The following is a 25157-nucleotide window of genomic DNA, read 5'->3' as shown; positions in this document are numbered from 1 at the left end:
GGCGAGGACTTAACGCCGCTACCGAGGCCGGCAATAATAAATCCCCTTCACCAGGAATCGAACCACGGACCTTTGCCATTCCTGGCCTCTGCGCAGACCACTACGCTATCCAGGTCCCAAATATGTAGTGGCATTTCATATGTAGATGGATTTAGTTACATTTAATGATGTCCACCAATAACCATCGATGAAATTAACTTACAGAGTTATGCTTAAGCGAAAAATTTCGTTAATATAATGAAGTGTAGTTTTCTTGACAACAATTAGAGTTGAAAAACAAATGACAGGAGCCACCACTACCTAAGTTCTCCCCGAAGCAAAACTTTTGGCTTTACGCCTCTGCCTGCAAGCATGGATAAATTTTGCAGCGCATATGAATTTATAATTAATGGAATGCCATGAACTAATATTGTGCAAACCCTGTGCTTTAGAATGAAGTCAACCATAAATCACATGGAGAAATATAGTGTTCAATAGCAATAGTTTCCTATGGCTATGCCTGGAATTAGTCCTCGCCTGCCAAATCGAAGGTCACGTGTTCGACTCCCGCCTGGATTGTCACTATCCAGTATGTGAGTGTTGGTGTGAGTCCATTTTTAATGTTTGTAAACTCATCAGATGTAAAAGTTCATGGTGTTGTTTTCGGGGTGATTGAATATATAATTAATAAAAATAACGTAAACGAAAAAATTTACAACTTAGGCAAGTTTGTAGTGGTTTCGATAATTCGTTTAAATTGCCAGTGCGTAGCAGAGAATGATCGATGAATGGTGTCTTTTGAGAGCGTTTTGCCCATTTGGGTAAGAGTAATAGTCTAATTGGCCGAGACCGGAAATGTAGGGATGCTGGGAATTGGTTACTATGGCAATGTTTGTCAGGAGCTCGGGAATTACGAACCCTGGCACCTTGCACGCTTCCTCTGAAGAACGTTTCGGATCATCACTTCCTGGTAGCGTACGAAGTGTAAAAAAAATGCCCGTAGAAGTGTGTGGTAACTGAAGGAGACTACTTTGGATACAATAACATTAAAACTGGCTTACAACGGTCACGCGTGTAACTACATTCTGCCTAAAACAAGGTTAGTTCCCGGTCCGTGGGACTTTCGCCATGTAACGAGTATAATACCACTATAATCGCCAATGTTAATTTCCCCGCATGTAACGAGTATAATACCACTATAATCGCCAATGTTAATTTCCCCCGCATGTGACGAGTTCGAATGATACGAAATCCCTGCTGTCACGAACTATTCGCAGGTCCCTTGAGGAATTATTTCCTCTTTTATAAAGACATTCAGGCCATCTTCGCTACTTAACCGTTCCTTACCTTATCATCAGATGTTCTCAGGTGTGGCCATCGCAACATAGTTTTATAGTGTTGATCTTGAAATCCTTCTCCTTTCAGCCGTTTGATGGAAAGGGTGAGATGATGGTTAATTGTTACAGATCTGTTGCTTAGATAAAGACGATGTACGGAATAGCCGGCAATCCTGTGATGTAATGAATATGGATATAACGAAATCCCGATTATAACTAAATGGAACGAAGGTCACCTGAAATTCGTTATAACAGAGTTTCAATTCATACCACTTAAAATACACTCCCTGTAAATCTGGCTACAGATATTTTTTCATATTTTTTTTATTGTTCCTTATCGACTGACGACTTCTAGGGAACACCCCTGACCTGCGCACAGCCCCCAGGGGTAGGGGTTTTTTTCGCTTGTTATACGAGGCTAGGCTCTGCCACCCTGCAAAAATTTGAGACTTGCCCATTTTTTAAAACTCTATTAATCCATTTTCGACGTTCTTTGGCTGGACTGCGAGTGGGTGTCATTATTGCGGGGGAAAGGTCAAAAGGATTAAATGAGACTTCCCACTGAAATTTGGCCGGAAAGGTCATCACCCGAGCCGCATTAACTGGACCTTTTTGGAGGCAGCCTAACTTTCTCCCCGCGGTAGTAGGTCCGTCCCAAAACACTTGCTTACTGAATCCTTTGAAGGCAAGGTCATAGCCAGGAAATATGCATGACGGTTCCCTTGCATATGGGAATAAGCATCGGGTACACAGGGTGTTTCAGGATGAAATACCTCATGAGGTGGTAGGGGACACAATTTTTAGCATTTTTGTCCATAAACATTGGGTCGCAAATCCTTAGTTACTGAGCAATGGTGACGCAAAAATTTTTTGATGCACTTTGCCGTTACCATGAAAACATTTTTTTATCCACTCTTTTCGACATTTTATTAACTACTCAGTATTTTTAAGGGCATTAAATAATTGAGATTGGACGAAAATGTGCGATTATAAGTGTCTGAAACAATTTATCTCAAAATGGGTGAGAATGCGCATTCGTATTTTTATACTCGCTCAAAGCTCTCGTTTAATCATGCTTAAAGATTAATTGTATGAGACAATTTTAATCGCATATCGATTCTGTCATCAGAACATTTAGAATTGGAAAAATTACAAAACTTGAAAAAAATGATGAGCAACATTGTCCTCTCGATCATTTACAGAAACATCTGTTTGTAGATGTATTGTAGTAGATTTATATTTAATTAAATTATTATTATTCATCAAATATAAAGTATGATAAGGGTTTCCTTAATACCCTGAAAATTTCATGTTGACAGCGCATGTTTAAACGAGTGAAACGCCAGGCACGAAAAAGGTCACGTTGTGACGTATCTATCGGGAATTTCACATCTTCTTAATGGAATAACTTACAAAAATTCACCAATTGTGATATAAATCAGAAATCACTTGGTATATTGAGACCTATTTATATAACCGATTACTTCAGCGGATTCCCTCACATTGGTTTCTTGAATCATGGCCTTCCACCTAAGTCTGCAGTTTCATTTTCCAATACACTTGTTTTGTGTACTGTCGAGAATATTTAATTGTAAAATCGTGCGAAATGGAGTTTATAAACTTTTGTCTTAAGTGTATGAATGCATACGGCTACCGCTAACCTGGAAAACATGTAACAATCGGGGAATTTCAGTTTTCTGGAAAGACTCTGGAAATTCCGCCAGTGTCCTGGATAATTATCCTGACGTAAGCAGCCAATATTCCCTTCCAATAACTTTCTATGGCAAGAATTTTCTGTTGGGATAGTTGTTTGATTTCCATTCTTCGCCAGTTAAGGTACATACATACGGCTTCTGTTTCAAAACATTTCGGTAGAACTGTTTGCGTACCAGACGTCAGTACTGGGTCTCTATTCAGGGTATTGAATTCATTTTCATGTTGAGAATATTTTAGTCATATTATTTTGGAAGAGTTCCTGGAGAGAGTAGTATTCGTAAATTTGAGAATATTATGATGATGCCTAAGCCGTTTTTTCCTTGGCGTGTTATTATGTGTGCTGAAGTTAAATATAATATTGTGTTAATATGTAGAAGAATTACTAAACATTTTCTAATGGGGGAAACTTGTACGCGTAGGTAAGTTTCTATCGCCTCAAGATGATACTTACAGAATGTTAATGACTCTGCTATTATTCCTGTTGTATGTTATTTCTACCCAATGAGCATTTCCAAAAATTCTTTTGTTTAGCACTGGTTAGCACCCTGGGAAACAAAGAAATTACCTTAGAAAACCGGAAAATGTCATGGAATTTTTTTAATTGCTAAATTTTATAAATAGAGAAAACATGGTGCACACTAACCTCGGAATTTAGAAATACTCTGGCATTAAGAGTGGGCAATTTCTGTCTTATTGTTATTTGGAGTTTCTCATCGTACGATTGCTGTAGTCATTGCCGTAAACTTATTTAGCTTCTTCTGTAAGCTCACCATTATATTTATAATCACCTGCATAGATACCAATAATATACCTAAAAATGTATGTATTTATCCACATATTTTATAGTATTACATTTACCTCCTTTCGTGAAACGGGGTATCTAGTCGTATAAATGAAATGAATAAATTTTCTCTAGAACTTCAGAACTTGAGGTATTCTCTGAACATATGAAACGGTAGAATTTACGTAGTGGAACCTATTTTAAAGCCAATAACTTTATTTCATGTCTCTGCGGTCATTTCAACTATTGCTGCATTTGGTTAATAAATAGCATTTCACTCGCTATCAAAAGAATTTTATCCGGCCCCGGAGATACGTTTTCAAAAAAATCGTTCTCTTTTTTTATTTTTTAATAAATTTCACTAATTTTTATGTACATTTTTTCCCTCCATGTTACAGCATTTGGATCTTCAAAAGGTCACTTTCGTCGTCCAAATAGTGCTTGATTGCCGTTCATTACGATTTATAAAATTGTGATCGTCGATGGAGTTAATTATCGAAAAAATCGTATTTATCGGTCCTCAGAATCAACCGAAGAAAGAGCCGTTGTACATCTGGTCTTACATAATCGTCGAATCAACGTTCAAAAAGTCAAAACTTGCTTATTGCCTCATAGAATTTTTCCTACTTATACTTTAAGAAATAGCCTTATTTTTTTTTCGAACTTAAATAATTCCTTTGCTTCCTTTTTCCCCTTGAAACATCAAGAATAATTTCTAGTTGAGGGAGTAATTGTGTAGAATATGTTTTATAACTGTGAAATTTCCCTCTTACCGATTTCTTCTGGACAAGTTGCTGTCTCAATCACACAGGTTTAATACAGATACCATTTTTAATTTTGATTTTTGTAGTCCCGATATAACTTTAAGCCATGAGGGTTTTCATTCATCGAAATTTATCTTTCCGTGGCAATTACTGAATTGCGATTTGGGGTCTTCACACATTGTACCGTGAAGGAATTGTGAGAGCTACACTGCGTGGCTACAAAAGGGAAGGAGATTCGGTGGACGAACAAGGAGGCAATTCATGAAGCAGATAATGAGGTCCATTGTGAGTTCTACGCAGAAATGAAGCGAGGGGGAAATCACCGACTCGTATAGAAAGAAGATTAAAACCTATGTATTGATTGAAGCACGGATATTATAATTTAGTATTCTCTTGTGGGCCAGTGATATGCTGGTGACCACCGTGTATTTAAATTAGCTAACTAAATTCTCCACTCGCGACGCTGATGGCAGACGGTTAGGGCTTTTAATCGGCATTTTTATTCGAGGTAAAATAATGCACTGAATTCATTAGAGTGCGATAAATACTTCCAATTTCGGCTGAGAAACATAGTAAACAGGGGGTTGGAAACCGTCTTATGCGATTTCCCGTATGGTTTTACAAATTTTTTCTCCTTTTTAAGAGAAAAAAGCGTTGTCAATATATGCAATTGTATTTATAAATAATAACCAATTTGCATGAAGTCTTCTTGGTATCCCGACCTAAATCTCTAGGACTCGTCCACTGTCATTAGTGTCTATGAATAAGGTTAACATTTCTTATTATTTAAACCAACTTATTATAACCGATCTTTTATATGAAATAATAACAAATAATAATTATAAGCAATGTTTTAAATAGTCTTGCATCTTCAAATTATACGGTGTCGGATACGGCAAGTCACTAACGTACTTGAGTACCTCATTCATGCCTTGAGTGGTGCAAAATTACCCTGTCTATACGTCGACGTACACAAGAAAAAAAAACATTCTGCTGCTATTGAATTCATAACTTACCAGTGCTATTCCGCGAGTAAAAATACTCTTACTGCAAATGTTGAGAATAAATTGATCTTTTTAGACTAATGAAGCGGAAAGTGATTAAAACCGATTAAAAAGCTATCGTATTGCCCACTAATTTTATGTAACTGCTCACAACACGAGTTTCGATTGCCTTACAATCGTCTTACACTACGATAACTTCGTTTATCATTCGAGAAGTAGTTCCGCAATATCTCTCCGGAAAAAGTTAACTTTATACGAATAAAAAGCGGCCGAAGTGGAAGCATAAATTTATCTTCTGCGTGACGGAATGGGGCCTCTTCTATGTATTCTATTTCTATTGAAGACTGAAAAAGAAGTGAAGTCTGTTTCGCTTTCTTTGATGTCCAAAAGGAGGCATTGCGTTGGAGATTCCCTTCATTTATAGACGAGATGCTGAATTAGGCAGTGGATTTAGAACTGGTTGAACTCCCTCGCTAATGTTTTTTTTCCTTGTCTACACATCCGTTTTCAGCGCGTGTGACTGATTCCGGTCATATAAGTGCGGACAAAATTTATTAGCGGTCCCGGTTATTTTTCAATTTTTTTCCTTGCATACGTCCATGGTCACATTTGTGACAATTTTGCATACATTTTATCTCGCAAACCTGTGTGCTTTAAAAGTGATTATTAACTTTCAGTCAGATATTATTTTTTTCTATTTTACCATATGCTTGGCCAATAAAAATGTATAAGCGCTCATGCCAAAACGTTTGGCTACTTTTCATTCAGCAAATCCTGGAGTCTATGCCCATTTATCGAAGATTTTCGGATGAAAAAGTAAGAGAGGTCCTATTTCATACTCGTCCTACCACACCTAGAATATGCGGCGAGCATATTGGATCCGGCGAAGAAAGACTTAGTATATGCACTTAATAAAATACAAAGGAAAGTTTCGTGGTTCATCAAAAACTGCTAGGGAAGTACAGAAAGCGTTAAAAAGATTTAGCGAATTAGGCTTGGAGCCGCTAGAGACTGCGCGCGCAGGCTTGAATAGCGTGAGTGATTGAGAATAAATATACGAAGGCGGTTTTCTTTCGACTTCCGATCGCTCATCAAAAACACCATAGTGGATAGACAGACGGGTACTGCGCGGGTAAGACAACTGCGCATCCTCCGCACCTCACGCTCAAGTTATTTCTGACCTTAAGTTTTTAGTTAAAAGGTTTGTAACAATCTCATTAATTACACTGCCTCAATTGATTCTCCCGCCAAGAGCGCACTGCCGAGCGACAGTATGAAATCTCGCCGGACGGCTTCAGCATTAGCATTTCTTAACATTTATGCCGATAAAAGAGAACTTTATTAATGTAGTGCGGATAGAATGTGAAACAGTGTGAAACATTACGCCCATTCCCATTCGAACGAAAAGAGGAGATATGCTGACTTCTGGAAGTATTCTTAATCATGACAACGCCCGTCATCTCAGGGCTGATGCAGCCCAACCGCACCTTGACATTTTCAATCGCCCGCCGTGCAATGCCGATCTAGTGCCGTTTGACTTCCATCATTACACTGAAATGCAGGTGTGGCTAAGAGGGAAGCTTTTTCAAACGCATGGGCCTCAGGACAAAGGCAAAATTCATTAGAAGTCATTGGCGGTAACATCCAATGAAGAAGGTATATTAAAGCGATTATTATCTCCACAGACACGACCAATACTTCAATCACCGAGGCCATTATGTTGAAAGGGCACCACAAGTGTGCTCAATATTTAGCAATGAAATAATTTTTAATCTACCACTTCGTCTTCTGTTCATGACCTATCGGAGGTTGAAAAAAGAATTTCCCTCGTATCTTTCAGAGCGGCACGGAAAATATTATCGTAGGACCGCACATAATTTTTCGGTCCTTCAGAAAGGATAAATTAAAAGAAATATTATTTTTCTGTACGGATTGGTATGGTAATTCGTTTTTCCCCCAAACAATAAAGGTCTTTAATGAACATTAGGCGTTATTTCATTAGGCCATTTCCTTTTTTTTTTAACGGCTGGTGTCCTAACACCAGCTGCATAACGCCTATGGCTTCCGAGGTATTATGTAGATATAATAGTAATTTCGTTTATTTTCGTGAGCACTGAGGACCATAAGAAAATCTACAACTTTTTACATTTTCAGCATTGGTACATAAAAGAAGAAAAGAAGTAACTAAATAGAATTTCAGAGAAATGCATCCTGTGCAGATCGCCGATAACATGAAAACAATATTTTCAACAAAAGAAAAAATCACACTTTGAAATAAGAGACTAATCACAAGAATCTAAGGTGATAATTCATTATGACTACAGTGTCAAGCAAACAATATTTTTTTAAAGAAACCAAAACATTAGGATAACACTGTGATTTAGCACAATTCTAAACTCAGTTAACCATTTATTCACATGTGCATCAATAAAAATAGCAATAATAATAATAATTAGGCTGAGCATGAATATAAAAAGAGAAATTCAACCTGAAGTTAAGGAGTCATTTTTCAGAAACTCATATGTTTAAATTTATTGATGTTTGTAATGTTTTCTTTATTGTAATATAATGCTTTCTAATGCTTCTCTATTATCAGAAGGGTGGATAAATATGCACATTAAGTTGTGTGTAACCCCTAATTATCCCCCTGAAAAGTTTGACCGTAGTAATTAATAAGTTAATATCGCCACTAAACAGCTCTAAAACACTTATCATTAAAGATTCTACCTCTTAGGATAGGTTTACATAGGCCATTTTGCATATTACCGCGGCCTGTCTCTCCTCTCAAATTGAACTCCTCTCCTCAATTCACAGATCTACTCCCTTTCATTCTATCAATCCTATTTTCTTCCTACTCGCCTGGCTTCCGTAAAATATTTCTCATCTGTTAAAGCCTACGATCGATAAATAGGTATCTTATAATCCATTCATTTATTTATTATAGTGATAAATCTGTGTTGCCTACTAGATGGGGACGCCATGTATTCTGGAAACCGCCTGTTTTCATTGAAAAACTTATCAATAAGCGTGCACGAAAAAATGCCATAGGCAGAAAAAGGAGCAACTGATGCAGACAACAATGCTTACGAACCCATGTATTATCCTGGATACTCGCGCGCAAATTCTGCATCTGGGTTACTGGGTATAATTGGTAGAGAGTCATAGTGACCATGTTTCTTCAATTTTTATTGGGAGAGTAGCGATTGAGAGCATTAGGACGATTCGACTGACATAATCCTTTCCTGCGTTGAGCTCTTCGCCAGGTTTGCTGCCAAATCTGCGGGGGTCTATCCTGTACTTTTACGTACCGAAGATCTATATCTCATAAGATATAGTAGCATATATTCATCCAAATCGCGCTGGGTCTCTGAGACCACTTTGGTGAGTTGCCGGTCGATCTTCCTGTTCATACGCTCGGCCATGACATACGATTGGGGGTGTTAAGGCTTAGTTTGTGTCTTCCTTATCCCCATGAGCAAACAGACTTTTCGGAATACGACAGATTCGAAGTTTCTGCCTTGATTAGGGTGTAGTTCCAAAGGTGTACCGAAGCGTGAGAATAATTCCCCCACCAGGATGGTCGCGATATTGGTGGCGTCTTTATTCTATATATTCATGGTGAAACAAAAACACAGTACTATTCCACAAAATTTATTTAAGCTGTCTACAGAATAGACAGCTTAAATAAATTTTGTGGAATAGTACTGTGTTTTTGTTTCACCATGAATATTTCATCGTTCCACCAAGTAACGCCCAAATCAGTTGATTTTATTCTACATATATTAGATACGCATCAACACATTTCGAGAAGTAATCGGCGACTACTAGAAAATATTTATTCCCCGAGTCCGTTTCTGGAAATTGTCCCGCTTCGATGATCGCTAACCTCTCGAACGGGCTCCCAACGTTGTACTGGCGCATGGGCGCCGTTTTTCTCGTCTTATCCAGTTCACGTTGGCACGAACCTTTCACCTTCTGCACCAATTTTTGATATCTGCCCTGCAGTTAACCCGGAAAAACATCTCTTTAACTTTGACTTGTATTTTACTGATGCCAAAGTGAACCCCAGGGCTCCATTCGTTCAGATTTTGTGGAATTTTGAGTACCAATTTCTATGAAACGACGATCTGTTGTCGAAAATGTCCCATCGGTGCTCCCGCTTCAAAATTCCGTCGTCTAACTTCAAGCTGTCCCATTGATCTCGTACGATTTTACTTTTTCTCTCAAAGGAGCAACTTCTTTCCGCCATGGACGCCGTCACGCTTATTTCCAACGAGATTTTCTTACCAATTTCCGAATCTTTAGATTGCTTGGTACGAAGCGCGGTGGGTACGCAATCATCGTCGACTACAGTCTCTCGTCTTGCCAAACTAATTCTTCCTTCTTGTCACAAGCAATGGCCACATTCCGCCGAATAAGGCATCTGCATTCATGTGAATGACTCCTGCCTGATGTTTTATCTCGAATTCATATTCTTGCAGGGGGTCTAGTCAGCAGGAGATTTGTCCTTCTGTGTTCTTAAATTGCATCAGCCATCTCTACGCGCCGTGATCCATCCGAAAGAACCATCCTCATTGCTCTGTCGGATGTCGCAAGCGCGGTACACAGCCAAAAGAATATCGCTGTAAATTGCCAGAAGCCCGTTCGATTCGAGAACGCAGTCCTCGATCGATCTTGTGGTTCCTTTACGACTTTCTAATATCCAATTTTCAAATCTATTGTCGAAAATACATTGTATCCGAGCGAAGTGTCTAGTGTGTCTCTCTTTGTCGAACGTTTAGGAGTATTTCCTCGCGATCCACTTTGAGATATTTTCGTTTCGAAGTCCAAAGTCACCTCCATTTATAATAAAACCTCCATTCCCCATGTTACATCTTGTACGATGTCAGCCACTATCACTGGATGTTTAATCTTGTTGTCTCCCAATGTGATGTCGATGACCATATCTTCGTAAGTTTTAAAGGCTTGACCCGTGGCAGTTCTTAGGCCCCTTCAAGTGGGCTGTAGGTCTCCTCTCGCGGTACTCTTACGTCGTGGTCGTGGCGCTAGTATTTAACAGTAGGGCACGACCCACACTATTTACATATCCGTCCGTACAGACTTCCCGCCAGTCTTACAAGAGAGGAAAATTTTATTACTTCCTTCGGGGCCAAAGGGCAACTCCCCTGCGCTTGCCCCTCTTCGCCGGCCCTTATTAGTTTCCCTGTCGCATCTTGCAGCGACTGTGGACATGTACAAGCTCCCCGCAATCACAACAGCTTATATCCCTTTTTGACGGCTGTCCTTTGCCCCGTAGGAATTTTGAGACAATCTTTTCGATCCTATCTTCGAGGGAGTCTTCTTCGCTCGCTGCGAAGTTACATATTTTATTTCTTCTTTCACCTCGTTGACATCTGATTTCAGGTCACCTTTTACTACGCTGACGTCATTTTTACCTCGCTCTTTCATTCCCTGACGTGGTTTTCATTTTTACTTCGGAGATTCTCTCCAGCACTTACTCTTTGCTCGGATCGGATCGTCGGATATTATTGACAAGGTCTTTCGAAGTTGTAGACTTTTCAGCACGCTCTTCTGAATATTCAGTGCGGGAATTCGAGCGTCCAGGCTACTCTCACAAAGAGGAAATCCTGCGGGACCACGCCTTCGGCCTGGAGCGCTTCACGAAGTCGCAATTGAAGAACCGCTTTCGTCCCGCTAGTCTCCATATCGTTCCCCTCCAACTCGTGCTGCAAATCCACCTCTTTCAACTCACTAAAATTCGCTTCTCTTTAGCCATGTCTTTACCTCAGATAACAGTTATTCGTGGCTATCACTCAAAAAGCTCTCTAAAATTTACGTATTTACCCCACACCTCTGATCAGGGATGCCGACTTGCAAAAAATATTGGGGGGCGAGGGGCAAACCACGGATCTTACCCCAGGAAATTTTATAAGTAGTGAGTTTTAAGTTTTTTTGAGCTTTTTAGAATAGTCATCCCCTATGAAAAAATTGTATAAACCTGTTTCAAATTTTTATACATTCTTATACATTGCCATGGCAATGTATAAGAATGTATAAAATGTATGAATTTTTCATAGGGGATATGATCAACATTAGAACCCTGATAACTCGAATCTCGATATCTGGACTCTCCGGGGAAAATCGACACATTTTTTCCTCACACCCATAACGAATTTTTGAGGGGGCTCGGGCCCCCTCAGTCCCCAAGGAGTCGGCGCCACTGCCTCTGACAACAGTTGTTTGTGCGTGGGTTAAAAACTATTCAACAACTATTCTATTTCCGCAATAACAACTATTCCTATTTCCGGAAAATTTAAACCACATTTACTTCCGTAAAAATTTGTACGCGGTAACTCATAATTCGTTCCCAAAAAACACCATTTCCCGAATCCTCCTCGTTGATTTTTCTTGTTTCCCGTCAATAACCTCCATTGCCAAGGCTCTCGATGATTCCTCCACTTCTCTATCAAAGACCTGAAAACCGTGCTGAAAATTCAGGAAGCTTTGGAAATGTACTCATAGACCAGTGGAAGACCATGCTTTGAAAAATTATGAAATTAAATTGTTTTGTACTTCATAATAAAATGTTTGTTTCACTTTCGAAGCAAAGTGCGGCTCTCATTGTATGATATTGAATATCATTATTTTCGTTCCTGTTCAGTGAACGTTTGTCCTGGTTGTGTTTTAATTACATTCCACTCTCAATGGTAAACTTTTGTGGTAGTTTTTTTCCTCTATGTTTAGGGTCTATAGTAGTTTGTTCGTTCTAGTAGTAGGGAAGATTAACCAACTTAAACTTATTTGACGACAGCTCTTTCAAACATCGAATCCAATCTCGCAGCTCCCTCGGTGACTTTGTGAATGAATTAAACCAGTATTTTTTGGCAACGATTGCTCGCGGAAAATTAACGCTTTCATTTTCAAATGTCGAGGATAATTAAAGTAAATCCTGTTCTACATTTTCCGCTATCTCATGAATAAAAGAGTTAGATCTGAAGAAATAATGAAAAGAAAAAAATAATGAAATTTAAGCGACTTTGAAAACCAATTAGTATTTCCATTAACGCCCAGGAGGTTAAAAAAAATCAGAGCCGATTGAAAGAAAACGACAAAAGTCGTAAGGGAGCTTCCATTAATTACGCGAGGTGATTTTGACGAATTTTGGACCCCCCTTAGTGAGATATCGTGAGTTTTGGTTCGACCCACCCCCATTCATCCCCCTTCAATCTCGCGTGAGATTGTTCAAAATGCTTGTTTTCAGTGTAAATACGTTAATATATCCTTCATTACGTTGGATTTGTAAAAGTAAATTGTTTAATTATTTTTACTTAAGATTATTTTAGGCTAGTCAGTATTTAAGATTACTAATATCGTTGTCTAGGATCACATTTTACACTTTTTCTTTCGTGAAAAAAATTAAGTGACTCTTGCTGGAACCCCCTTCTCCCCCACGTGAGATTAGGTGAGAATCCGCATGATCCTCCCGCACGCCGCATAAGGCAGGTGATGTTCCTTGAAACTTCCAATTTGGCAGTCAGTGTTATAAATAGTGCTTAAACTCTATGGTCCTTTAGCTATGGAAACTAGAAAGAGGAATGTAAAACCTACAAACATCCATACCTCCCTCTCGAACGGTCGTCTCTGCTGACGAATTGCTCACGTATAACTTTTGCTGCTATCTCGAAATTTAAAGGCTAAACAAGTTGACCCAATTCAACATTCTCCCGTTTATAAACTTTTAAAATATCACACCTTATGAAATAGTTAAAAGGTGAAAATTTTGAATCTGAGATTAAGTCAAATGTTGATAACAGTATACTTTACATGACCCGAAAATTTTATAATGATAGCTTAATTTTAACTCGAGTCATCTTTCACGAAAAACCGCTGAAACGGAAGAATATGCATCCTCTTATTTGAAGCTTACCTTAAAGACGTGTCGGCCAAGATATTACTTGCTAAATACTACTACTAGATTTGGCTTCGTTGTATCAAGTTGATTTTACGAGAAAAAAATACGGGTACTTTTTTTACAAAAAATTAAGTACAGGAATAGCTATGATGCCGAAGATTTTTTAAAAGTAAATCATCCAACGTAGAAGTAAACTCTCTTCCGTATGCTTTTCGTTGCATTGAAAGTGATTGCTTCGTTTAGACGATATAGCTCCTCAAACAAACCCCCAACAAGGTGTCTTGCTTTTTTTACAGACAGTATAGTATCCTATCGCTCAAAAGTAGGTTCCGTATATCTCGCGTAGCTTCTCTGAGAAGTGTTGACCAGGGCAAGTGCCACAAAAATTCATTTAGTCGTGTCTGTATACATAAATTTTTCTCTATCAGAAAAATGCGTCGTTCCTTTTCCCATATTTAGAGAAACCAAAAATCTCTTCTGAATAAGTGCAGACTAATAAGAATGGAATAGCGAATTCAAAATAAGCCAAGGATATTTTCTTTTAGAGGCTGATTCGATCGAATTAACAAATACGCCCGCTGCAAAAATCGGAACTAATCCAAGTGTTTCAGATAAGGCTAGTCTCCAGAATGGTGCTTCATTGAATTGAAGTCGACTTCCACAGATACTATCAACACTAATAACGGCGACATTTTTTTAAATGTTAACATGTGCTCAAGCTAATAGTTGGGTGCTAACGTGAAATTGGATAATCCGAGAAAATTAATAGTTTTGTCAGAAAAAAATCATCGAATTAAATTTCGGGAATCTTATGAAGACTCCGGTATTATGTTTATTAAAATTAAAGCCGTTTGCTCAAATAGTTCAAAAAAACATCCTAGTTTGAGGAGCTCAATTTTCCAAAAAACAACGAATTCTAATGCATCAAAAAGCTTAAGGGGGACCATTAATTTCTTCATTGGATCTTGTACTTTTAATATCCTCTGCCCCATATCATTTCTTGTTCTTATTTTTTCTCATAAAAGACAATTTTTTGTGCGTAAAATCAAGTTGCCCCATTTGAGCGCTTGCTAGTTTTGGTTCCCATTGCTCGCAGTTTTGTGACTTACGGAAGCTTTCAAAGTCCTTAATGATTGATGGAAGCAATTTTTATTTCACTAAAATTGAAGATGTAATTAACGCAAGCCACCGCAAACCTGGAAATCAATGGTTCAATTGAAAATTGATTAGTACCGTCGAGTGCAGTAGAGTTTAACTACAACAGGCTTCAAATATCCTTTATGGAAAGATGGTACATTTTTTAGTAGATCATTTGTCCGCCTGTAATCATGAGTTGGTGACGTCATTAGAGATCCGATTCATTGATTTATTCAGGGGGAACCGCTCACAGGGATGAGTAACTTAGACGCGGTCACCCGCTCAGCAGGGGTCGGTAAACAATGTCAAGAACAGCGAAAACAGAAACGCACGGGTGTCCTTATTTTTCGAACCCCATCAGAAAACAAAATTGATCATCAAAGCAAAGATTATCATATTGACGTAAAAAAGTAGAACCCAATTGCGGAAACGAACAAAAAATACTATATGAAAACAAATACTTTTTGTAATTAAAAATAGTGACGCTTCCTTCTGAAAAATAGTGACGCTGATATCGCAATTTAAGGTAAAATTTTATTCATGTGTTAATTATTATTTATTTGCTTGTACTCTTATTATTTGAAGGCTTTTATGGCAAACCAGTGATCGCATTAACCTCATTTGGCGTTACATAACCTTATTTGCGTGGTGATTCATACTCCGTATACAGCGCACTCGACGTCTGCGAAGTGTGAATGGATTCCGAGACACGGCTAAGTGACACTCTCTGCCCATGTCAGACGATTCACGGCTCCCGGAGAGAAGGTCTCCACTTTCCATCAATTACGTGAGCCGTTAAAGGAGGGGTGGGGAGCGGGTCTCAGCAAAAGTATTTTATACAAGAAAAATTGTAAAATTGGATGACATATTTAATTGTTAGATTTTATCACGGTGATTTTAGTCAACGGCATGGTATTTGGAGGAGGCGACCGACAGTTTAGGCCATTTGCATCATGACGTAAGGTAGTTAAGGAAGGGTGGAGAGAAACCCGGCGTCGGCATAAGCCTGCTCTTAACGGAGGGCGCCAAGAGGACCACGGCTTAACGTCCCATCTGCCGGACGGAGTGTTGCGCTTGAAATGTCCTCCACACAAGATTCAAGCTGGGATCGGGCAGTCTCTGAAAATTCTCTGCCGCTGCCGGGATTTGAACTCAAGCCTACGGGGTGGGAAGCCAACACTCGCCACCTCACCAACCCGATCTCGTTTCAGTCAACATTCTCAAGGTCTGGTTACAGAGTTCATTTAGGAGGTGTCCATTAATTACCTAAGTGAGGTGATTTTGGGGATTTTTGGACCCCGCCCCTCCCCCCTTAGGAAGATATCGTGAGATTTGGCTTGACCCCTTCATCTAATCTCACGTGGTATTGTTCAAAATGCGTATTTTCAGCCTAGATACGTTAATCTATGCTTCATTGCGTTGGATTTATTAAAATACAATTTCTTTGATTATTTTTATATAAGATTTGTTAAGACAAGTATTTAAGGTTACTAATATCGTAGTCTAGAATAATATTTTACACAGTTTCTTGAAAAAAATTACGTGATACTTGTCAGGACCCCCCTCTCTCCCGCGTGAGATTGGGTGAGAATCGGCTTGGACCCCCTCCCCCTCACTGAACGCCTCACGTAATTATGGGATGCCCCCTTACCTCGAACGAGTTTATGTCCAAATGTATTAGCGCGTGAAGGAACTCGAATTTGCATCGTGTAACCGCGCGAATGTATGAAGAGAAGATGGAATCGATAGAATCTGTTTCGCCGGATACACTCGAAGCACTCACGACGACATGTGGTGAGACCAGAAACGATGAGAGTACTAAGGACGCGAACTTGCAACCATGCAAATAAATCGACTTGTTAGTTGTTCAAAAACGAAATATTAGCGTAGTAATTTGAATCGTCCTTTCCCACATTCTCCGCTCCGGTCCGCCTAATCGTTCGTGATTTTGGACATTAACTCTAACGGGCAAGTGTATCGTCTAACCAGGCCTTTATTGTAATGTATTTGAGTAGGAGACCGACAGTAAAGGTTATTTGCTCCATAGGTAAGGGTAGGAGAGGAATACTTCGGAGAAATCCGGCGTCGGCATTAGCCTGCTCTTTAACGAAAGTTGTCAAGGGCACCACGACTTAACGTCCCATCCGACGGACATAGCGCTGTACTCAAGTGTCTCCGCGAAGCACTCAAGCAGGGTATAATGCACGAATATTACAAAAGAGGATCCTCAAGTCATCCTCGAAATTTGTTGTCACCCACCGCGCATTGAAATGGGTTTACAGAAGTCGCCACTCGCGTCGCTGGCGGACAAATTAATCCAAGTTTCACGGGGAAATAAGGTATAATTATGGCCGTAATTTGAAATTTATATACATGATGATGTTATTCTTCAAGTTCATATCTGATCAATCCTATTCCTCGTAATTACAAACATTATAATACTAAATATTGGAAAAAATTGAATCGCATTGCACTCATCACCGCGCCGCGGACATTATTGAAAACCGATTAAAATGCGACCGAAGTGGCAACAGAAATCAGCCTGCTTTGGGATAGAATTGGGCCTCCTCTATTCAGTCTCCGTGGTATAATGTCTGGTTTTTTTTCCGGCGTGCAATGACAGTGAGGATTTCTCGGGTCTCACGCGGATGAGGTCCTCCATTTCTCCTTCCGACGTTTCGAAGTACAACTCGCCCATCGTCCTCGGGGATTCAAGAACCGAACATTGGATTCCAGAATCTCTGTGGACGATGGATGAGTTACACATCTGAACGTCCGAAGGAGATATGGGAGAGGAACCCGGGCCCAGGGTGGGAAGCCAACATCCTAGCCACCACAACAAACTTGATCTTTAAAAACTAGTGTTAAACAGTCTGAAATAGCTAAATTTTCCTTTTTAAATTAATCCAACGCAGTCGAGTTCGTCATAAAAAATACGTAATTTGAAAAATCGCCCGTGAAATGAGTCGTATTCGTGGGGTCGAGACGAACCTCTCAACCTAGTTGGAAGGGAAGATCGAAAAATCGTCTCACGTAATTACTGGATTTTCCCCTACGCGAATACTCGCTGAATCGGCCAGCTCACAACCGCTAGCTTTAGTGGCGCGAAGCGAGCGTCCGTGGTCTTTTGACGACCGCAAATTTTAATGCGGTTAAGTAGTAACCGCCACTTGATGATGATTTCATGCTGTGGGGAGACGGAACCTCCACGCCTCCCTTCCTTTCCCCTTAGACCACCCCCCAGATTACGTCATCGGGCGAGCCGCCTTCGAAATACCAATTGAAGTCCTTTTGGAGATTATCGTTACATGTGTAGTGTATAACATTATCAACATTTTACTATGTATCTTATATGTTGCTTACGGGAAATGCTGCTTGGAAATCATTTTAACTACCAACTATTTTAATCTTTATTTTACTATCTGTGAGCCTTCTGTTTCTTTTTGTAAATGCTGCGTGAAAATCATTTTATCTACCATTAATCATTTTAAGAAGGTTTGTTTTACTATATGTGAGTTAAAATGATTTCTCTGCAGCATTTCCCAAAAGGAACTTATAAGATGGAGAAAAGGAGCTGCGAAAATCTTCAAACAAAAATTTGACTGTATTACAAACCTTACGACAGTGGAGGCATGTAGTCAGAGGGGGGTTTGGGGGCTCCAGTCCCTCCACTTTTTCCCAGTATGGCGACTCTGCAATAAATCCGCACAGGATAAGACTAGTCCATGGGCTACTATCCTCTGAACAAGAACCCTGCAACCATGTTTTAGCAGCTGTAAAAATAATGCATTTCTGTTGAATGCAAATTGGTGTGAATTTGGAAAGAATTTTTTTAGGAATATTCTCAGAATTACCCATCAGGGCATATTTTTAAAATATCTATCATTCAAATGCTATAGTTTAATAGAATCATAAAGTTAGTAGTTGTTACTCATTGAACTTTACCAAAGATTTATATCTATATATTATGAGTCAATGCCATCAGAGCCTTTAAGTTTACCCAACCCTTAAAATTGACTAAACTTTACTACTACTATTAAAAAAACTAGGCAGATTTCGGAATCTTAATGTCTATGAAGACCAATCCATGATAACTACGGCCATAACAGTGGTAACTCTCGATGATATTAGCATTCAGGATTATGTGATCGAAATTAGTTTTTATGAACTGAAATGTATGGCATGCATTTGAAAGAAATTTGCTATCATAGGCAACCCACATCCCACCCAGAGACATCCTTGAAGCAAATTTCTTCATACACGTGCCTGCCTCAGTGTTTTTTATGAATGAAAATACATGTAAGCCCTTGAAAAACAGGCTAGTGTTGATAAGGGTATAATCTCTTTAATCTGAAGAGTTGAAGTTTATAGCCTAAGTTTGAAACGAGTAATATGTACTTCTCATGCAAAAAAGACAAAATGTCTCTGGGCAAGTGGGAATGGCGAATGAGTTGCCTTATGAGGACATATCCAAAATTTTCAATTATAAGCATGAATATTCTATTTAATTTTAAGTCATTTGAAAAGATGAATAATTCCTTCTTCTCTGTGTTCAGATCTGTGAATTAGGCTGTAAATTCCATTTTTCATAGAATATGCTCCTGTTACATGCAAGCTTGCTACAATGTTGAAAAATTTTGTTATTAAATGAGCAATATTTAATGCGTTGGTGATTTTTTATTACAGGTCTCGCGTCTTGTTATTCTTCATGAAGAAGCAGAAGATGGAAATGCTATGCCTGATCTCGAACGGCCTGTGTATGCTGTCAGCCGGGCTGTTGCCAACCTTGTCAAGGTACGATAGTGCTAAGTAATGTTGATAAGTTTAGTTGTTCTTCACTGTAAGTTAACATGCAAATGAAATGCTAGAAAAGCTTATTGGTTACATTAGGTAAATTGTAGGGAATGTACAGAAACATTTTTCCCAAATTCAATATTGAGCTTGGATACAAAATTTAACTGCATATATCAGTATGAAATCATATAGAATAAAAGAACCAGTTAACCGCAGGCATTGGAAAAAAATGATTAAAAAATGCAGTTGTGGAGGCTTATGCAACTTAATGGAGAGCCAGGGTGTCTGCTAATCTAAAAAGCAGGGAAATTATGGAATACTCAGGGATTTCAGTTTTCTGAAAAATCTTGGAAATTTTCACAAGTGTCCCGGAAAAATCAATTTTTGATGCATTCAGCATCTGATTAGAACTAACCCAATGCATTGAGTTCTCACACAACACCCAAAGAAAATATCTTTTCCCAGAAATCTTAAGGAGATTCATCAGCAACTGAATGAACTTTATGGCGAAGAGTGCATGTCCTTTCAGCTCGTCCGCAAATGTTGCAGGGCTTTTGCCGAGGGTTGCACGGAAGTTCATGATGAAGAACGGAGTGGAAGACCGCTGGTTTTGGATTGTCCAGAGGATCAACAGTGAGCTGCTCAAAGGTCGAAGGGTCACTGTCTGTGAACTTGTTGAACGCATTCCTGAAGCTTCCCACGGCACAATTGAAAGAACTTTAACACAAACGTTGGGTTATTGCAAGATGTGTGCTTGCTGGGTCCCCCGTATGCTGACTGATGGACACATGCAGCAACGCCTTGACTTTGCTTGTAAATTCCTTCAACAATTTTAGGGGGGGAGGAGTTGTTGGTCTCTATCGTCACCGCAGCATGGGTATTTCATTTTATCCCCGCAACTCTTAGGTTGCAAACGCTTCAAGAGCGACAATGAAGTCCGAGCAGAGGTCACACACTTCCTCAACGGGTTGGTGGGAGACTTCCTCAACTAAGGGATAGAAAAGCTGGACCACTGTCTTTAAAAGTGTATCGAAAAAATGGAGACTACGTTGAAAAATAATCAAAAGTGTAAGCTTTTCAACGATGTGAAAATCAATATAAATAAACAAAGTTTTGTATTTGTAAAAAATATAGGAACCTTACTTTTGGTACAACTCTTGTAATTCCATTGCAAGATGTTTTTTGGTTGATATTTCTCACTATTTTGCAAGCTTACATCTCATTTTAGGAAATTGGTGAGCAAAATTGTTGACATGATACATGAGCTGAAGTTTTATGGAATGTGTTGTCAGTTTATTGAACCTCATTCAATTGAGGTAACTTGCATGCGCAGATAATGCTCTATCATCACAAGATGTTATACACAGTGTGAAAATGACTCGATAGCTATTCCTGTTGTCATAATCGTAGGTGCAGGAAGGGAAAAAAGAGCATTTGCACCCCCTTCACTCATGAAAAATTTTGGAAAATGAGTGTGAAACCTCAAATCACCAAAAAGTAACCAGTAAAATATAAAACAATTTGTAAATCACCAAACAGCATAAAGGGAGAATAATCTACTTGGTAATGAAAATCTACATCTGGCAACATAACACCCCAGGAGTGGGACTTAATGCACCCTCCTGCAGTAGCGTAGGGAAGGGGGGGGGGAGTCCAGGGGGTCCGTACATCCCTTCCCCCCCCCCCCCAATATACCCCACACTTACTCTGCATCACAAAAGAAAACCAAATACATATTGAAAAATCATGAATTTAAAAAGGTTTCTTTGAAAAATGAAGTTTTTTTTCAATTATGAAAAGTGTTAAAATTAGTTTAAAACCCTCTACTTACAATTAGTATGTACCCTGTTTTTCAAAAATTTTCCCTCTGGTTTTGAACCACCCCCCCAAACAAAATTCCTGGCTATGTCACTGCCCTCTTGGCAATTTTTCTGCAGGCACTAATGTCTACCTAGTGAGGGAAAATTTAGTCGGAATGTTTTTGTTTAATGCTGTATAAAAATCAATTCCCCTTACTAACTTGGTAATTTCAGGGAATTTTTTAATAGTTACACAGTGGACACCCTTTACTCAGCTTTCACATTGCAATACTAGAGAAATTTTTGATAGGTACACTGCATGTATGTACTTTTTATCAAGTTTTTAAGATCTGCTGAGTACAAATGATGTAGGTAATAAAAAAACACCCTTTTATACTGATATCCTTTCATTTTTTATTGATGGTTAGTGCTTTTAATAACTTCTGCTAAAGTTATTAAAAAATCATAATTCATGATATAGAATTTAAATTTGGGTATGTTAAGTTTGTGTTATCTAGGGCTATATCATCAGTTTTGTAGACCTCTACTTAAAATTATTTTCTCATCCACTAAAATCATATATCAACACTTTTTGTAACTGTAGGTACATATTCTCAGAAAATTTTGTTTAGGGGAGACATGGCATCACCCCATACCACCCTTTGTTCATAAATGGGGGTTATCCCCACTTTGATGGGAGTTTTTTTCCCCAAGATATTTTTTAAATTTAACCTTCATGAATAAATGCAAGTCTAATTTCTGATGGCTTAGTTTAATAACAATGAAAGGAAACATCAATGTAGCCGATATAATTTCAATCCCTCAAATTTTTCTGGGGAGTCACGAGCCATCTGGAGGGGGCTGGGAACCTTTCCTTGGGGACCCTTCTAGCTATACTAATGTTTATTTTTTTATTCAATCTAAAGATTATAGCTACTCTCTTACAGAATCTATTATGTGTAGGACCATAGTTATGATCAAGCTAGTTCATTGTAGTTCCAATTTCAATATTAATTCTCAGAAGCCTATGTTGAAATTTCTGAAGATGGAGAAGATTTGTATATCAATGCAAGGAAACAAAACTATTGAGCATTAATTCAAAATTCGTAAAACAAGATATGTATGCAGATGCATAATTGTAGAGCAGTTTCTTAGGTGAACAGATGCATGATATATCCACATAATTTTCATGTTTGCTCCGTAATATCGAAAATTTCGGGTATTTATTTGTAAAATGGTTTTAACATTTTGTTTCTTTTTATTTACACTTACTTATTTTTAATTCATTCAGGTTGGGAGAGAAACAATCAACAGCTCGGATGATCCCATCTTGAAGCAAGACATGCCGTCAGCCCTTGTTAGGGTTGAGGGTGCCTCAAAATTCCTCGAGGAAGCGTCCTCCATGCTGAAAGCAGACCCGTTCTCAGGGCCTGCCAGGTAAGATGTGAATCCTCATGTTTCATTGTTCCTAAATGCATAAAATCATTTTTCGTAATATTTACTTTGTTCATTTGGTGTTCCTTTTCATTTACCTTTACATTTTGTGCCATTTCAGAATTACTTGAAAAAATCGAATATTTGGTTACATATGGGTTTATATTATGCTGTACGTTATTTGATACTGTCCTATTAATTATTAAAAATTTAAAAAGTCTGCCTTTTTTCCTGCCATCTGGGTGGCATTATAAATACAATCTCAAGCATAGATTTTTAAAATTAATTTTCAGCTCAGCTCCTGTGAAACACACTAGGCTTTTTAAATTTCTCAAATAAATTCATGCTAAAATCCAACAGGATTGAAAAAACACAACTGTCAGTAGACTTTCATTGATACTTGTTTTCTGATGATGTAGGTATTTGAATCAAAAGTTACCCATTTGCTGACTTTGAATCATGAGCATACTGCATGTAACTTCGTCTGAAGTCATTTTTTTGTTTCTTGTTGCTCATAATACTGCTAGTTTAGAATTACTTTGTGGATTATACACCTTTGTGCATTCGAAATTTTTATTTTTGTAACTCTAAGATCTTCAAATTTTATGATTCCTCAGGAAGAAGTTGATCGAAGGTTCTCGTGGAATTCTCCAAGGTACTTCTGCTCTTCTGTTGTGTTTTGATGAATCAGAAGTGAGGAAAATTATCAGGGAATGCAAACGGGTTTTGGATTACCTTGCTGTGGCTGAAGTTATTGAAACAATGGAGGATCTTGTGCAATTTTTAAAAGATCTGAGTCCCTGTTTGAGTAAGGTGTGTATGTTACCGATTGCTCTCATAAGGTATCCAATATTTGAAAATGAATATGTTATTCAAATTATAGTTTGAGTTCAGTGTAGTTGAAAAGTTCTTTTGGAAATTAAATTCATGATGTTGTATTATGGATAATTTTTAAGCTCTTAGGAGTTTGAAAATTTGAAATATTTTATTTTTAAAGTATTTTATTTTATTCTGCTTTTTATATAATTTATCTTCTTGGTTTTGTAACTGCAACAAATTTCTTTCCACTCTAGGTGTTAACTTGCTAAATTCTACTTGAATAATGATGTGAAAATTAGTAATAATTACATAGTCAAAGTTCATATAAGTGTATGTATACTTTTGACTTAGTCTATTATTATTTCCCATAAAGAAGTATGTACATAACTTGTTTGGTGTAGTTGCATTAGGTAAAGTGATGCTGGTTGCATAGTTATAGGCTTAGAGGGAGTCTTCATGAATGATATATTTTTTTATTTGTTGGAGTGGGATTAACTCCTTTTCTAGACAGCCAAGGGCCCAGTGAAAGTCCATGTGTGGGAAATGTGACACCTAAATTGACTGCCTAATGCTAAATCTTGTTAAATTAAAATATTAAATCTGTTGTGAAACTCTCTTTTATAAATAATTTACCCACTGGGCATTCACTCACTGAGCATCTCTATCGGTGAATTATGAAATTCCGGTAAAAGTCAAAGTCTGGTCTAAGTTTGAAATGTTTTTTTAATAGTCCTCTGCATACGACTGTTAATGAATGCATAATGTGTGTTTATATATTTCGTCATCAAATCTATTTTAAATTATTTTTTTCTTCTCCATTTCATGTTTTGTTAAGGTTTCACGGGAAGTGGGAGCTCGTGAAAAGGAACTGACTCATCAGGTTCATCGAGAAATTCTTACCAGGTGCCTTGAACAAGTAAAAACTCTTGCTCCTATTTTGATTTGCAGTATGAAGATATTTATACACATTATTGCTCAGGGTAAGTCTCATTGTATAGAATTAATTATTTCTCCTCCTCCTCTTTTCCACTCCTTCCGAATAACTATGCAAAAACTGTAAAAAAATTGCATTCAATATATACATCCTGTATAAAAATTTTATACAAAATTTTCAATGGAGTTGTTGCTTCAATAAAATTAGGGTTCTCATAATACTGTATTTCTCTGAATATAGTCCCCCTCTTAATATAGCCCCCCCCCCCCTAATTTTGAGGCTTCAGTTTCGGGAAAAGTTAAAATAATGCATTTGAATATAGTCCCCCCCCTTTACTTTTACCACAGGCATTTTTGGAAAAAAAGGGGGGACTATACATATTCAGACATATATGGTATTTTACTGCCTAGAATTTTTCATACAATGGCAAAATATTTATTATATTTTCTTACCTTAGATAATTCTGGAAGAAAATTACTCAGCCCCACACTCACCATGTCTCTCTTACCGAAAATTTGACTCAAATGCGAACTACCCAGAATAACCCAAAATAACTATCATGTGAATTGCATTGGCAAATGAAAGTCAGAGGTGGTAGCTACTATACAGGCCAAGAGTAATTGTTAGTAAAGCGTGAAAGTGTCAGGTAAAAGGAAGGTTTTAGTCTGGGAAAATTCAAGGAATTTGAATTTGGGAATCTTGTAACAGTCCTGTCTCTGAAATTCCCAGAGGCCTGGTTAAATGTTA

The 25157-nt window shown here is 38.2% G+C and overlaps 1 protein-coding gene across 10 annotated transcripts in view; it reads left to right on the top strand.

Annotated features, from left to right (window-relative positions):
* LOC124167172 (vinculin) overlaps window positions 1–25157 on the top strand; it is a 97976-nt gene that overhangs the window by 4876 nt on the left and 67943 nt on the right. For all 10 annotated transcript variants that reach the window (XM_046544999.1, XM_046544995.1, XM_046544990.1 and 7 more), the window contains exons 2-5: window positions 19317–19424; window positions 22515–22660; window positions 23275–23470; window positions 24312–24456. In XM_046544999.1, the coding sequence (XP_046400955.1) occupies window positions 19317–19424; window positions 22515–22660; window positions 23275–23470; window positions 24312–24456 (595 nt within the window). The remainder of the gene's footprint in view (window positions 1–19316; window positions 19425–22514; window positions 22661–23274; window positions 23471–24311; window positions 24457–25157) is intronic.

This window comes from Ischnura elegans, chromosome 10, assembly GCF_921293095.1.
Source record: "Ischnura elegans chromosome 10, ioIscEleg1.1, whole genome shotgun sequence".
In the NCBI taxonomy this organism is placed as follows: Eukaryota; Metazoa; Arthropoda; class Insecta; order Odonata; family Coenagrionidae; genus Ischnura; species Ischnura elegans.
The sequence above is the reverse complement of the archived record's forward strand: the minus strand, read 5'-3'. Positions and strand labels throughout refer to the sequence as shown.